This window comes from Haemaphysalis longicornis, unplaced genomic scaffold (assembly GCF_048455015.1).
Source record: "Haemaphysalis longicornis isolate Haplotype H1 unplaced genomic scaffold, Haemaphysalis longicornis Haplotype H1 scaffold_2, whole genome shotgun sequence".
In the NCBI taxonomy this organism is placed as follows: Eukaryota; Metazoa; Arthropoda; class Arachnida; order Ixodida; family Ixodidae; genus Haemaphysalis; species Haemaphysalis longicornis.
The window spans coordinates 208,441,609-208,457,824 of NW_027526295.1; the positions used below are offsets into that span (position 1 = coordinate 208,441,609).

General features: G+C 49.7%; 1 protein-coding gene and 1 non-coding gene across 2 annotated transcripts in view; one reads left to right on the plus strand and one right to left on the minus strand.

Annotated features, from left to right (window-relative positions):
* The first annotated feature begins 891 nt into the window (after window positions 1–891).
* Window positions 892–16,216, plus strand: part of LOC144168481 (putative chitinase 10) — a 114,810-nt gene continuing 99,485 nt past the window's right edge. Inside the window, exon 1 of the mRNA XM_077697454.1 lies at window positions 892–1,042. Within this exon, the coding sequence (XP_077553580.1) occupies window positions 958–1,042 (85 nt within the window). The 5' untranslated portion in view covers window positions 892–957. The remainder of the gene's footprint in view (window positions 1,043–16,216) is intronic.
* Trnai-gau (transfer RNA isoleucine (anticodon GAU)) lies at window positions 12,769–12,841 on the minus strand. The gene has a single exon. It is a non-coding gene; the product is annotated as a tRNA-Ile (tRNA).

The following is a 16,216-nucleotide window of genomic DNA, read 5'->3' on the forward strand; positions in this document are numbered from 1 at the left end:
TTCGCGCTACAGACGCCGAGTTCGCGCTGCAGACGCCGAGTTCGCGAAGCGGTTGCCGCGCGTTATAGCACGTGTTAATGCGGTCCACTTTGGGAGCGAGTCATGGAGGACTTTCAGCGGCTAGTTCGGAAATCCATGTGAGGCGCAACAGTCGGATCTCTACGAAGGGAGAAAGACCGCCAACTCTGCTGTTTCTCCAGGCTTGCACTAATAGTGCAAGCTGCGCCAATTTTTCATTTATTGAAGCAGAGTGCCTAAAAGTTCTGGAGGTGCGGACGACTAAGACTCCCGTGGAAGGCTGCCTTGTTCTCTATTTTATGCGTTCTCCACCAGGCCAGCAAGTGCAACCGTTACACCCATCCTTATAAGGATGGGTGTAACTTTAGCAGAGATGCTTATGCAACGCTTGTTCTATTGATGCCGGCTAGGGTTACACGTGTCGCAGAAACAGACGATAGCTTTTATTGACGTTGCCGGGTCTCATCCGAGTGGCTCTTAGTCAACTCAGCTGTTCCGACGGAAACGTGTTGTCAGCAAGATATAACATTTCAGATGTCATTCGCCAAAACTCCGCACAACCAAAATCGTCCTTTGCTAAAGCTTAGCACTAAAAAAAATTCTGATTGCCTTGATAAGATCGCGAAAGGTCGAGGTTTAGAAATGCGGGGAAAAGGCGGCATTGTCTTCAAAACGACGTTGCGGGGGAGATAAATGCGGCGGAAACGTCGGCCTGTTTACGAGATCGTAAACGGGCCATATCGTTGCCTTGACGTCAAGGCAGCCCACGTCTCGATTTTCAGGCGATAAACATTATCCGGTCGTCATGCAAGTTCACTGTATTATGCAGCATACTGTTACGGATATGGTGATAACACGTGGGGACGACGTTACATCCCTCTGTGTGCGAATAGCACACAAACTACTGCGTGTCAAGGTTTAGCGCGACACGGAACGGGAATGGGAAGGAAAATAACTTTGCGGCCTCGTTCTTTTCCGGACAGGTGCGCCATCGCTCTATATCCACCAGTCTGCGGAGGTACAGGTAAGAGACGCAATATCTCCGAAATTAATTAGAGCTTTCCTAGAGTGCGTGTTGAAGAAACTAAGTTATTATATATGTACATAGAGGAACTCCAATTAAGACGGTAAGTTCCAGAAACGAGAATAAACTCGTATCGCGTATGGTATCTTGAGCAACACGTACAAAGTATTCCGCAAGTGGTGAGTGGTACAGACACATGGGGAAACAGAGACATAGGGAGGTGTTGCTTTAGGGGAAAAAAACCGTCCGGGAAGCTTGCTAAATATTCTACATACGTTCAATGCAAGACATGCTATGTTTCCTGGCGTTGTGCTGCTGAGCACAAAGACGCACGTTCGATTCCCGGCCGCGGCGGACGCTTTTCTGACGGAGGCGAAAAGCGAAAACGTCCGTGTTTCGAGATTTCGGCGCACGTAAAGTTCCCAAGGTGGTCAAAATTGATCCGGAGCCCTCCACTACGGCGCGCCTCATCGCCTGTGAAGCGTCGGCCCCTCTGTAACGCCCTATTGGCCTTGAGGGTATTCCAATAAATAAATAAATAAATAAATAAACCCCTCATCAAATCAAGCAATGCTATGTTTCCTGCTCAGCGCATTTATCAGGAAATGAGGCTGAGTTCAAGGTTGCCATGTCGTGATAAAGAAACGACTGAGCGGCTGTAAAGTGGTATCTTTGCCCTGTTATTGCTGTGTGATTATTTTTTTTTTGCACGGTCCCAGTGATTCGACATAATGTATAGCATATTTTGAGTCACTATCGTTCATCCACTACAGCTGGGAATGGCATCATTAGAGTCGCGGACCATGATTGCCTTCTTAAATCTTTCTGGAGAACACTTGAAGAAAGAAGCAACTTGCGGGGTAGCATAACTTCTCAAACGTCTGCAACCCCTTCAGGCCCTTAGAGTGGCCTTACCCGAAGGGCATACCGAGACGGAAAAAAGTTACGCTGGAGAAACATTAAGGTGCACTCACAAATTATTTTTGGCTGGAGTCAGACATACACATCACATTCAGTGACAAAGTGATTCAAAAGTTGTATAGATCACGCTTACGTTTAAAAATAAATAGCAATAAAATGTTAAAGACGGGGCAGCAACCAAGACGTTAAATGCTGATTCGGAGAAACCAATCGAATGAGGGATCGCTAACGGAAGTTGAACGGCAGCACAATTTAGTTGGAATAAGCTTTCATAGCCGAGGAGAAATATAAGTCAGGCGGTGAAATGAACACGCAGTAACGTGCATGTTAGAAGCATTCCGAAATGTATGGCGCGCCCCGGTCACCTGAGATGAGAGCCTGTGGTTCCCGTTGCGCTCCTATGGAGCCGAAAGTTCGGTCTTACAAAGTACCGCGAGGTTGAACGTCGAAAAATCAAATCTACACTCGTGGAGAAAGGTGATGGGTGTCGCGCATATATGTATATAAATGCTAGCGTCACACATCTGAAACTAACTCGAGTGGCAGTTAGCTTAGCACGTAAGGGAAACGAGTGAAGTTTGGCTGAGCACGAGGCAGTGGCCAGGTGAGAAAATAGAACCAGAGAGCCTGCGTGGAAAGGGCAGAGAATAAAGTTTATGCCCTTGCGAGGTACTAGTCGTTGGAAGCGTTTATCGTGCAGTGGTCCGACTGCTCTAGTTGCTCAGGAGGGAAGCAACAACGAAAGATATAGAAGGTTTCTGTAGTGGTGGTAACGAACATTTTTTGAGCATGAGGTGGAGGGCGGGGGAGTGTGGTCAGCCTTTTTTGTCAAGGAAGCCGCGAGTACGCGCTGCTTCCAGGGCTCTAGCCACCAGACATGGGTCCACTTATGAGATTAGCAGCCGGGCGCCCGGGCTGCGCGTGAGAACCCGCCGCTCTGTCTAGCGACGTAGCACTGCCGACACTGCGCTGCAACTGCCGCTAATTCGTCACGGCGTGCACGGGAGATGGATCGTCTGGCCCACCGCATACCTCAGGGTTAATCCCCCATTGAGAAAGCCGACGGCGCCGCCGAATTCCAGGAACGTCGGCTCGACGCGCGAAGGTGGGGGGATTACCGGCGTCTCCATTGTTGTCGCGCCCTGGTCAGCATGACGCACTGTCGCCGTCTTTCGCCCTCACCCCGCGGAGTCGCCCGAACTTGCTCGTCGGCGAGCGTGCCGTTGACCCGAAGATAGCGGCGCCTCATTGAATATTCCGTGGCATGCTGAGTGACAGCTGTCTACGTGAATTTAGGCACTCCCTTGCGCGTGTACGAACGCTACAGGGGCGTTCCCGAGAGAGGGTGATCTCGAGGTTTTATAAGACCGAACTTGACCGTTGGAAATCGTTCTTGTCTGAGCGCTGAGCTGGCAGTTCCCGGCGGGACACGGAGTCTCGACCGTTAAAGCTAGGTTGGGATTTGGGAGCCCCCTAGTCGAGGTTAAGATCGCGTCGGAGGTTTAGGGTGCAGCGCCGCACCGGGCAACTAGACGGATCTTGCGGCGAGACAGGCTCTCGGCCGTTGTTTCTCGAGCGGTTTGTGTACGCTCCGAGAATAGGAGAGTTAGACGAAGTTGAGAAGCTCAAGTGATTTGTGCGCACTTGGAGCTAGCGTCTAGCCGAAGTTTGCAGTTTTTCCTTTATTACTCATGTACCCAGTTTTCCTACTGTACATAGCCGTATATAAACTCCTCGTTTCATTTAATCAACTTCAACGCCTCGAGTTCGTCAATTCGACCGCCACCTCCAAGAACTTCAACACCATCGCCCTGCCAGCCTCCTGCCAAATCAACCGGAGCCCGGGCGATTGGGTTCCTGATCGACACCGGACTTAGGGGAAACGATCTTTACTGTTAGCTTGGACACCCAACAATGCTCGACGGGTGGGTTTGGTGCAGGGTGTGGGCAAAAGTGCACTAGGTGGTGCGTGGTCGTAGAGAGAGGGGAACACGTTGGAGAGGATGGTGGGGTTGTAACAGGTGCTGGTTTCAGGTCGGTGCCTGACGCATGCCTCGTAGGTGCATCGGCACTAAGTCCATTTCTTCTCCGCGTTCTTATTTCTTGCGGAAGTGTACAATCTCTGTGCGGGTGTATAATGTGCACAATGCAATCCATCACTTGTCACATGATTTCGTGTTCTCACAACTTGTTTCAAAGATGAATTAAGCCTGAAAATTTTCTTCTTATCATGGGACTTTTTTATTGTTCTAACAGAAATGTTAATTTCTTTATATTTTTACTTCACTTCGCATCACTTGTATACATGATTTCGTGTTCTTACAACTTTTTTCAAAGATGAATTAACCCTGAAAAATTTCTTCTCATTCATGGAACTTTTTTTATTGTTCCAAGAGAAATGTTAATTTCTTTATATTTTGCCGCCTTATGAGGGATACGATGTGCTGCTAGTTTACGATGCACACAAACACATTATTCCAAGTACGTTTTCAGTGATCATGGCTCCAAACTGCGCAAAATTCAGTTTTTATTGATTTTCAGTTTATTGTTGCTGTTGAAATATTGCAGAGAATAAATAACTCTGGCTCTAAAAATAATAAATAACAACAAATAACCCTCAACATGAACCCATCCACACGCACACGGAAACATAGAATACATTCACATCCACGTGTCAGCGCTGCAGCCATTGGACAGGTCCCAAAGACCTTATCCAGCCAGCCGTATCCGTTTAATTTCGCTGGTGATAAGGAGCCCTGCTCGTAGCGGCTGATAAGAAGGCGCCACAGCATGCGTTTATGAGCCATTTTAGCGAACGCTGTCGGCGTTGGCGGCTGTCTCTAACGTAAGAGAAATAACGGGGCTCGGAGAGCAGTGCGGGCTGCTTACACGCGTGCACCGAGTGTAAACCTGCGGCGAATCTCTTTCTTTGTCAACGTATACCTGTGATATGAACAGCGCGCCGAAATGAAGGCAGTCGTACTCGGTCTCGTCCTCTTCTGCACTGCTAGCGTCCCACACCCCGGTACGGCATCAGTCGCACCTGAAGGTAAGTAGTTGCGTTAACGTTAAGTCGACGACAGAAAAGGGAACGTCTCATCAGAAAGAGGCAAATGATCGTGTTTGGTATGGGTTTTCGTCATGCTTGCTTTTTTGAAATGTCACTATATAACGGGGATCAGGCGTTCACGCGTTGACTTTTCATCTGAGGCTGTTCACAGTAATTGCGTGGTTCAAGTGCAAATGAAGTATGAACAGAAAAAAAAAGGAGGAAACGTATTTATTAACGAATTGTTGCGAGGTTCGTAGCTCTTCGTTCTTTTCGCTTCAAACCAGAAGGCAAGTGATAGTTAATGGGACAAAAACGGAGCAAGCAGCGTTTGATAAAGGGTAAGGCGCAGACCACCACCTCACGTGGGCTCTTTTTTGAAGAGACATGACGAGGACGGTACACATTCACGAATAACGAAGCAGACCAAAATATCGATAGGGTACGAAAGCAAATGGCACGTGGCCATTCCTACTGATGCGGTAGGGTCAGCAGCTCTAGCAGTACGATTCGGTTGTAGGTCAGACGTGTTGTGGGACAGGCTGGCAATACCGAGTTCGCGTCACCCTGCCTCCCCATCCCACAACCCTCCTGGTATGTCTAATTTTGCCGAGACTTCATTCAAGGATCGATACCTGGCCCACTAAAGTAAAGTGGCCATGTGGGCAAGTTGGTACACGTTCACGGTGTAAATGCAGCGCAATAAACGAGACTCAAAAGAAGACAAACACGGCGAGTTCTCGTCCTGTCTATCTTTGTGTGTTGCTTGTAGGGCTGCATTTAAAATATAATCTTGGCCCACTGCTCTTCAAGCTGTTACAGCTTACATATTCCCCGAGGCTGCAACTAGGCCATGCACCCAGCTGGTACAACTGAGGGAAATGAGCTGAATTCCCAACATGTCAGGTAGCTCGAGTGCTAGAGTGGACACCTCAGCACGATTTGCCGTTTACGGCGTTTACATTGTCTTCTGGATGGAAGCGGTTGATTAGAAGCGCAAGGAGGGTATTCAGACCGAAATACAGGTAGCAGTATTCAGCCTTAATAGGTCCCTCGCAGAGCTTGCTGAAACTGTCGCCCAACAAAACAGAATTCCTTAGTGACGCCAACGAACCCGGCGCATCACCGGACACTCCAAACGGGAAACGAAACTTGAACCTCGCAAATAAGCACTGTTCGACTTCTCGCCGTCCAAGTTATTAGCTTAATTCGTGCCACCGCATGGATATTTGTGCCCTCGGCACAACTTCGCGACACACACTCCACCTCTTTTTGCGCATGCCAGATAAATTCGGCGGATTCAGCCAATGGCCCTGGCTTAGGCTTGCGCAAGCCGTGCCGGAAAGCAGTATCACCAGAATCATGTGCGGAATGCCAGCACACAGTTTGACACAAAAAACCAGTACGTAAACTGAATATCTTGTCCCATGCAACAAACAACGGGGACATTCACGGGGCTTTCTAAACACACTACCATGGATATCCTCAACCACCACTCGCCAAACAGCGGAAGAAACGCAATACACACTAACAGTGCCTTGACATACGCACCACTACGATGGCCAAGCACGCAGACGATGGGATCTGCAGAGAGAGAGAGAGAGAGAGAGAGAGAGAGAGAGAGAGAGAGAGAGAGAGAGAGAGAGAGAGAGAGAGAGAGAGAGAGAATAGTCTTTAATGATACTGGTGAGGTTAGCCTGGCCAAGGCGCCTAGCTTCCTACACCAGATGTATGAAAAAATAAAATCGATGAAGAGATGATGATAATCACTGTGATGAAGATGATGCGCTCATTAATAGAGACCTGTTTAAAGAGTCTGATCAAGTATTGTGCTTCGCAGGAAAGACAATACAGCTTTTGTCGCTCGAGATGCTCGTTTAGAGTTCGACCAAGGGCCTAGCACGTCACTTAGAGTTAGTCCTGTAGAAAGCGTAAGATTCAAAAAGGACACTACAAGGAACGTTCTAGCTGCTCTATACCGCGTACACTCACATAATGCGTGGTTCAAGTCCTCGCGCACGTCACAAAGAGTGCAGAAGGGGGAAAACAGCCAAATGGAGCCTACGGTAATACCATTTCCATTCCACACTGAGATCGCCCAACAACTGGTATCATGCGCCGTAAACCAATATAAAGACGAAACGCAGCTGTACGGGTACGATACATGACCAAGTTTACGCATGGCAAAGGTCCTGATGAATGGGACATCACACAGATAACTCACTTGATGAAAAGCAAGCGGCCATAGCTTGGGTATGCCCTGAACACCTTGCCCTCAAGGGCAACCGCGAAGTCGCACTAATTCAAGCACTCCAACAACCAGCCACGATGTTTCGACTTACGTGGACACCGGGTCACACAGCTGGAGCTGATGGAAATCATCAAGCTCACGACGCTGCAGGGAGCGCCTCCTCACCTCACATCCCCTCCACTGATTTCTAACCTTTGGCATGCGCCTACTGGAGCTACAGGGCAGTAGCACCGTCAACGCTTGCAGCATTAAAACCGGCTACTTCAACAGGTTGCCCCCCCAGGGCTTCGTATCGGCAGGAACCACTCTCAGGAGGCGAGAAGAAGTTTTTTTTTTTTTTTTTTTTTTTTAACAAGGCCTGCGCCAGCGCGGCATTTATAAACCAGACGTACCCGAAAATAATGTAGTGGTGCAACCTCCCTCACATAGGCTTCCACGTGCACCATTTGTGGGCAGGCTACAGCGCCTACACTATAGCCTTTAATCTGGGACTGTTTGACCTTCGGCAACGGCAGAACCACCCTGCTTAATAACTCGTTATGTCTATCCGACGCTCACGCGCACCTAGAACTACTTATTCGGAGCACTGGACCAATACGAACTGGAAATCAGTCCCTATAAAGCACTAGAGCGCCCTTGGCCATTATTTCTGGCGGCACACACGATTCAAGACGGCCATGAAAGGCCTATGGTCCCACAATGAATTTTAGTCGTATCCGCTTTCTTTCCCTTCCTACTGACCTTCTCTTCACAGTGCTGCGGGCCCCTTTGCTAATAAAATCCATCCATTCCTTCATTCACAGGGACAACGCTCATGTAGGCGCGTTTTTCGCGAAACAACACTGCTGTCGCTGTAAAAGCAATGATGTTCCTAATGACAATTCTAGCGAAAACATCCGCGTTAGCGGGCACTCCAAAAATTAGGCGCCCAACAAATCTGTCGCTCTCGTGATAATTACAGCACAGTGCGGCGCAGTGCCCGCGGTTTACAATGATGCCTGTGTATTGCACTGGGGTCTGTTTAGAAGTCAAACGGACGAAGGCGATCAAACAGTGTGTAAGCGGCCCTGTCTCGAGCAGCGGAAGGAGCGGAACAGCTAAGCTGATCACGATTACGCTAGTCATACTGCACGCTCGCTGCGCGGGGGTTTTCCAAGTTCTGCTTGGGTTTTTGCCTCAGCTTGAATCCTTTGACCTGAAGCTCTCTCCTTCATTATAATATATATATGAGCTAAGTAGAGACAGAGATTCACGAGAAAAACATAAAAAACAAATAAAAGTTTACTAACGTTTCAGTACCTTACCTTATTTTCTGGCGCTCTCTGTGAGTATGATTCCAGTATTCCAGTAATTCTAGTATTATGATATATATATATATATATATATATTTGACCGATGGGTTGACCGACGGCGATGGTTGAGTGGTAAAACACTCGTATCATAAGCGGGAGGTACCAGGTTCGAATCCTGGGCCACCGGATACCCACCGGTTTCTTTAAAGGGTACAAGCGTCCCCGTACCGTAGCTTGTCTCGACGGTGGAACAAACGCTTGGAGCTTGACCACAAGCAGCCGTGGAAGGCTATGTGGGAGGTCCCTCGAACCCGGTCGGGCGGGGTCAGGAGCCGCTGGGCACCCACCCAGTCAAAAGGGTACAAGCCCCGCCTGTACTGCCTCGGCAGGGGATAAAGGACTTGGACACGCTCTGCCACTGCGGCATACGTGGGAGGCTGCTGCTCCCCGACTTCAGTCGCTGGCCACCCACCAGTTTGAAAAATGGGAACAGACGCTTACCTTGCGGGGTTCCTGGAAACCGTAATACCACGCCGGACCGTATCACTGGGTAACAAGAAAGTGGCAGGTACTTCGGTACCGCTGGGCACCAACCAGTATAAAAAATTGGTACAAGCACTCCATGAACAGGAGATCCAGTGCTTGGGAAGTTACCCGACTTCGTCGGGAAATGCCCCAGTGGAAGGGGTCGTAACTTTTGACCGACGGCGATGGTCAAGTGGTAAAACACTCGTATCGTAAGCGGGAGGTACCAGGTTCGAATCCTGGGCCACCGGATACCCACCGGTTTCTTTAAAGGGTACAAGCGTCCCCGTACCGTAGCTTGTCTCGACGGTGGAACAAACGCTTGGAGCTTGACCACAAGCAGCCGTGGAAGGCTATGTGGGAGGTCCCTCGAACCCGTTCGGGCGGGGTCAGGAGCCGCTGGGCACCCACCCAGTCAAAAGGGTACAAGTGCCCCATGTACTGCCTCGGCAGGGGATAAAGGGCTTGGACACGCTCTGCCACTGCGGCATACGTGGGAGGCTGCTGCTCCCCGACTTCAGTCGCTGGCCACCCACCAGTTTGAAAGTTGGAACAGACGCCTACCTTGCGGGGTTCCTGGAAACCGTAATACCATGCCGGACCGTATCACTGGGTTACAAGAAAGTGGTAGGTACTTCGGTACCGCTGGGAACCAACCCGTATAAAAACTGGTACAAGCACCCCCTGAACAGAGGATCCAGTGCTTGGGAACTTGCCCGACCTCGTCGGGAAATGCCCCAGTGGAAGGGGTCGTAACATTTTAACCGCAGCGGTGGCTCAGAACAGCACTCGCCTCGTATGCGGAAGGTACTGGGTTCGAATCCTGGTGCCGCCGGGCACCCACCGGTTTCTTTAATGGGTACAGGCGTCCCTGGTCGTGTGCGGACCCTTGAAAGGGGAATCCACGTCTGGAAAGCTGCCTTTACCCTATCGAGGGGCCCCTGACCCTTGTTCATCTGGCGGAGCCCCCGGCCATGATGCCGCGTTGCGCCACTGCCGGGGGTGAAAGAGTCTGGCGGCATGTCCTGCCACAGGCGGTTGCGAGTTGAGCGTCCATCGTGGCGGTGGAAGGCACCATGTGAATTCGTGTTCCTACCCGCCGCTGTGGCTCAGTGGCTAAGGCGTTGCGCTGCTGAGCACGAGGTCGCGGGTTCGATTCCCGGCCGCGGCGGCCGCTTTTCTGATGGAGGCGAAAAGCAAAAACGCCCGTGTGTTCGAAATTTCGGCGCACGTTAAAGATCCCCAGGTGGTCGAAATTAATCCGGAGCCCTCCACTACGGCGCGCCTCATCGCCTGCGTTGCGTCGGCGCGTTAAACACCACAATCTTATCGAATTCGTGTTCCTTGGTGGCGCCGGGCACCTACCGGTAAAATAGGTACAAGCGACTCCCCGGCCTGGCGCTCGGCCCTTGTGTGGGACTACAAAGCTTGGGAAGTTCACCCGGCTTGCACGGGAAATCGCCCCTATGGAAAGGGGCGGCTGCAAAAACGCAAGAACTTCGACCGAGGGCGATGGTCGAGTGGTGAAACACTCGTATCGTAAGCGGGAGGTACCAGGTTCGAATCCTGGGCCGCCGAATGCCCACCGGTTTCTTTAAAAGGTACAAGCGTCCCCGTACCGTAGCTTGTCTCGACGGTGGAGCAAATGCTTGGAGCTTGACCACAAGCAGCCATGGGAGGCCACGTGGTAGGTCCCTCGAACCCCTTCGGGCGGAGTCTGGGACCGCTGGGCATCCACCAGTTCAAAGGGTACAAGCGCCCCCTGTCTCGGTGGGGTATGAAGGGCTTGGACACGCACTACCACTGCGGCAGACGTGGTAGGTTCCTCTGGAGCAGCTTTTCACCGACCAGAATAAAAATGGGGACAGGCGCCCCCCGTACGGGGGATCCAGTGTACTGGTTCCACCACGTCGGTTTGTACCATGGGGTACGAGAATGTGGGAGGTACTTCGGTACCGCTGGGCACCAACAAGTAAAAATTGGTACAATCACCCCCTGCACAGGGGATCTCGTGCTTGGGAAGTTACCCGACTTTGTCGGGAAATGCCCCGGTGGAAGGGGTCGTAACTTTTGGCGGGAGTAACTATGACTGTCTTGTTAATCCGTGCAAAAGCAGGGATAACAGATTTACCCAATGGCCGGGAGCAGTAGCGCGCTCCTTTAATCCAGCGTGGGAGGAGGCCGGGGTGTCAAAGTTGCCTATAACTACGTCAATCGACGGTACACACCTGGTGTCCAATCGGTTTATTAAATATGATTGAGACACGGGCCGGAGGCAATTGCACACCTCTGTAACCCATGCGGGGGCCCAAAGGGGGCTAGTCCATATCGCTGGGGGAGCTGGCATACCCCTGTAACCCTGCTTCTGGGGAGCGCGAGTGTCGAGTTATGGAGGGTGGTAGGACTGGCCCTCCTGGGTGGCCCCAACCTCCACGAGGTTGCCGCTGGGAAACGGTGGAACTTCCGAAAGGGATACGGCCCGTTCGTCACATGGCGTTTCGTCATGGGCCGGCGCGTAATACGCCGTCTGGTTACATAGGATCTTTCTTCATAGGCCGGTTCGTAATGGGCCGTTTGGTCACACAGGATCATTTGTCGTAGGCCAATTTGTCACTTAGGAAAGTTCGTCACAGGTGCACAAAATGAATGTCCACGTGTTGTTTTTTTCGACTCGAAAGAGAGAAGCGAGGCCCAGGTTTAGTTAGTTTTTTTGTACTTTGGGCCGTACATCTAGCAAAGCTCAAAAAAGAATGCAAGACAGAATGGGAAAGTAGAGTGACGTGTTCGGACAAGATTATAGATACGAGTTCAACGGGATGCGGCCCGTTCGTCACATGGCGTTTCGTCATAGGCCGGTTGGTAGTAGGCCGTTTGGTTACATAGGATCATTCTTCATAGGCCGGTTCGTAATGGGCCGTTTGGTCACACAGGATCATTTGTCATAGGCCAGTTTGCCACTTAGGAAAGTTCGTCACAAGTGCACAAAATGAATGCTTACGCGTTGTTTTTTCGGCTTGAAAGAGAGAAGCGAGGCACAGAGGATGGGAGCCGTATGGACAGCAGGACCAGGATAATTCGTGCATGGTATCCCCGAAAGCCCAACATTTTTTGTGGCGTGCCTTACTGCCAGTTTAGGATCGCCGTGGTGGCCGCTAAGAATACCAGTACTGCGAAAACGTGTGCAAAGTAGTTATAGTCATGCCTCATCACCACTTACGTCCAAAAAAAGCCACGAATTTTGTTTTTGCGTTCCTGTGACGAACTGTCTTAAGTGACAAACTGACCTATGACGAATGATCCTATGTGACCAAACGGCCTATTACAAACCGGCCTATGACGAAACGCCATGTGACGAACGGGCCTACACCCCTTCCGAATGTGGGTGAAGCTAGGCAAATAGGGGTCACCCAATGGCTGAACCCAGCAGCACAAACCCGCGCCAAAAGATGAAAGTATAATACATATATATATATATATATATATATATATATATATATATATATATATATATATATATATATATATATATATATATATATATATAGCGAATCAGAATAGGAAAATGAGGGGCTCATTGAAAATAAGACAGAAATAAGAATTTGCAGTCAAGAAGACCTCAGAAAGCAAAGGGGAGGATGTAGTAGCTCAAGATAAAGAATTTGGAAAATAAGAAAGTGGAGAAAAAATTCCCGCCAGGTGGGATCCGAACCAACGACCTCCAGAATATCGGTCTGGTGCGAAAACCACTACGCCACCGGCGGGGCCACTTTAGCCTCCACTTTCTAGGCTATTTATGTTCAGGTTTTTTTTGTTTCCTGTGCTTGGGGGTGGTAGCCAGCGCCACTCGGACTACTCGGGGTGAAGGGGACCTTCTTTTTAAACCCCGGGCCGTGACTCGAGCGTCTACGGCATGTCGAGAGTGGTTGACCAGCGTTGAACCCTCTTAAGCTCCCTATGACACCAAGACTGCCAGAACAGAGGCCCTCGCTATGCATGTAGCGAATCAGAATAGGAAAATGAGGGGCTCGTTGAAAATAAGACAGAAATAAGAATTGGCAGTCAAGAAGACCTCGGAAAGCAAAGGGGAGGATGTAGTAGCTCAAGATAAAGAATTTGGAAAATAAGAAAGTGTAGAAAAAATGCCCGCCAGGTGGGATCCGAACCCACGGTTATCGCACCAGACCGGTATTCTGGAGGTCGTGGGTTCGGGTCCCACCTGGCGGGCATTTTTTCTCCACTTTCTTATTTTCCAAATTCTTTATCTTGAGCTACTAGATCCTCCCCTTTGCTTTCCGAGGTCTTCTTGACTGCCAATTCTTATTTCTGTCTTATATATATATATATATATATATATATAGGATATATATATATATATATATATATATATATATATATATATATATATATATATATATATATATATGTATATATATATATAGATATATATATATATATAGAAATAAAGTTTGGCAGTCAAGAAAACCTCGAAAAGCAAAGGGGGGGATATGGTAGTTCAAAACACGTAAAGAATTCGGAAAGAAAGAAAGTGGAGAAAAAAATGCCCGCCAGGTGGGATCCGATCCCACGACCTCCAGAATACCGGTCTGGTGCGATAACCACTACGCTACCGGCGGGGCTATTTTTCCCCTCCACTTTCTGGGTATTTATGTCAATGTAATTTTTGCTGTGCTTGGGGGTGGTAGCCAGCGCCACTCCGACTTCTCGGGGTGAAGGGGACCTTTTTTTTAACCCCCAGGCCGTGACTCGAGTGTCTACGACATGTCGAGAGTGGTCGACCAGCGTTGAACCCTCTTAAGCTTCCTATGGCACCAAGACTGCCAGAACAGAGGTCCTCGCTATGCATGTAGCGAATCAGTATAGGAAATGAGGGGCTCGTTGAAAATAAGACAGAAATAAAGTTTGGCAGTCAAGAAAACCTCGGAAAGCAAAGGGGAGGATATGGTAGGTCATTGAAACACGTAAAGAATTTGGAAAGAAAGAAAGAAAGTGGAGAAAAAATGCCCGCCAGGTGGGATCCGAACCCACGACCTCCAGAATACCGGTCTGGTGCGATAACCACTACGCTACCGGCGGGGCTATTTTTCCCCTCCACTTTCTGGGTATTTATGTCAATGTAATTTTTCCTGTGCTTGGGGGTGGTAGCCAGCGCCACTCCGTCTTCGTGGGTTCGGATCCCACCTGGCGGGCATTTTTAATAAAGGCCAAGTTTACTGTTGTCCATTTGTCTTGCTATTTTCCTAACGGAGGGAGCAAACAATAATCGAGAGGAAGCACATCCCGGCTCCTGGCCTCTGTGAATGCTCCGCGCAGTTTCAGCCATCTAAAATAACTTCTGCCTAATTATACTCTTATTTCCTGGACACTCTTGGGAATCAGCGCAATAGCCTATAGCGTACGTGTGGCCTCACAGGACCTGCTGTATATTCTCCCAATGGAGTAATTCTCTGATGGCGGAACGAAAGCCCTAATGGTCGGTCATAGTCAATTGAAATATCTATACACTACGTTTCGACAAAACATTATCCTCTAACGGCCAGGCTGACCTGACTTTATTATTGTTCTCGGAGTAATTTATTTTTCCTCACTCACCCTCAGTTGCGCTTTCAAAAGTGTCATTGAAAGCATACAGACAGCATTGGCGTTACTGTATACATGGGCGGCGAGAACGCGCTACAGAAGGGTGTCCTTTACCCACGTTAAATGCCTTCTGCTTTAGAGTTAAAGGGGCCCTGAAAGGCATTTTGAGCACACTAAATGAACTAGCGCAACCGTTAGATTGGGTCGTCAACGTACTCTGTGCCAAGTATTACTCTTTTACGCGCAGCGGAAAGCTCACACTTTTGTTGCAAAGTTTGTCGTTTTTTTCTCACCCTTTCCTTTGTGTTTTTGGACGCCGCCATCTTCACATGTCTACATCATCGATTCCCAGATGTTCGTCATGAGCTAGACATCCTGCTATTGGGCGGCTTTTTCACGCACTTCCGGCAAAGAGATGAGTCGTCTGCTCAGCGTCGGCTCGCCGGCTGATCTGCCAGCGGAGTGCCGGAGTGCTTGGGCATTTTACGACAAACGAAACAAATGTAAAACAAACGCTTAACCGTTTGTATTGAATGCAACACGGCCATAACACGACATGGATATTCTCTTACCTGAGTACGTTCCATAAAGAAAGCGCTGAAGCCCCGTGGCACTTCTTTCGTGCAATCGCAGAGAACGCCCTGAGCCGAATGCCCGGGTGTGACGCGGACATTTTATTCAACTTCAAAACAATCCACAGATGCGTTTCGAACGAACACAACGTCACAACATGCGTTGCAAGTCTGAACCGCGATTGACAGACGATGGGTTTCCTCCTCCTTCCCGTAGTAAATTCGGTACTCACCTCGCGCGCGGTTGCGGGAACGAACAGCAAGTCACTTAACTCTGGCGCACAAGCCGATGGCTTTTACCCACGCACACTGCACATACCCCATGCGAGGTTGAGTCGTACGTCGCTCGAGAAAGATAATCCAGACCATAGGAAGCACTATCCACCCGCAGAAGCACAACGTCGCATTTCATCGCGAAACAAAGGCGTCCACAACACACACCATCGCCTCTTGTAATGCCAAACGCATCTCGCACTTCCCAATGGGCGTGAGTGGTACGCCTGCAACAGCCACATGTCGCGAAGTGGGGCCCCAAGCTGAACCGGGATCACGCAACCGTAACTGATTTCTGGAGTGGTTTGTGCCTTGTTGCCAAGGCAACCGATGTTTGAGATTGTTAAAGAAATGGCGCTCGCTCCAGCGCTAGAAAGCTCAGAGCCGCGACGGAGCATGTTTTGCCAACGTTGCCGCTCTCCACCACGCGTCGCCCCAAGCTAAACTGGTCGCATGATTGAAGCATTTTGTGCACGGGTTCTGTATCGGTTTAACATACTATGACTTTTTCACATGCCGCCGCCAGGAATTACCACCGCCGCAAAATAAGACCCGGCACCAGCGGGGCCACATCTGATACGGCGCTTTTTGGATAAACAGTGCGCGGTGCATCAAGGGAACGAGCGCACGACCCTCCCCGTGCGGCTGCGAGTTCGCCGCCGATAAAAAGTCATGTGCCGCCAGCAACGTATA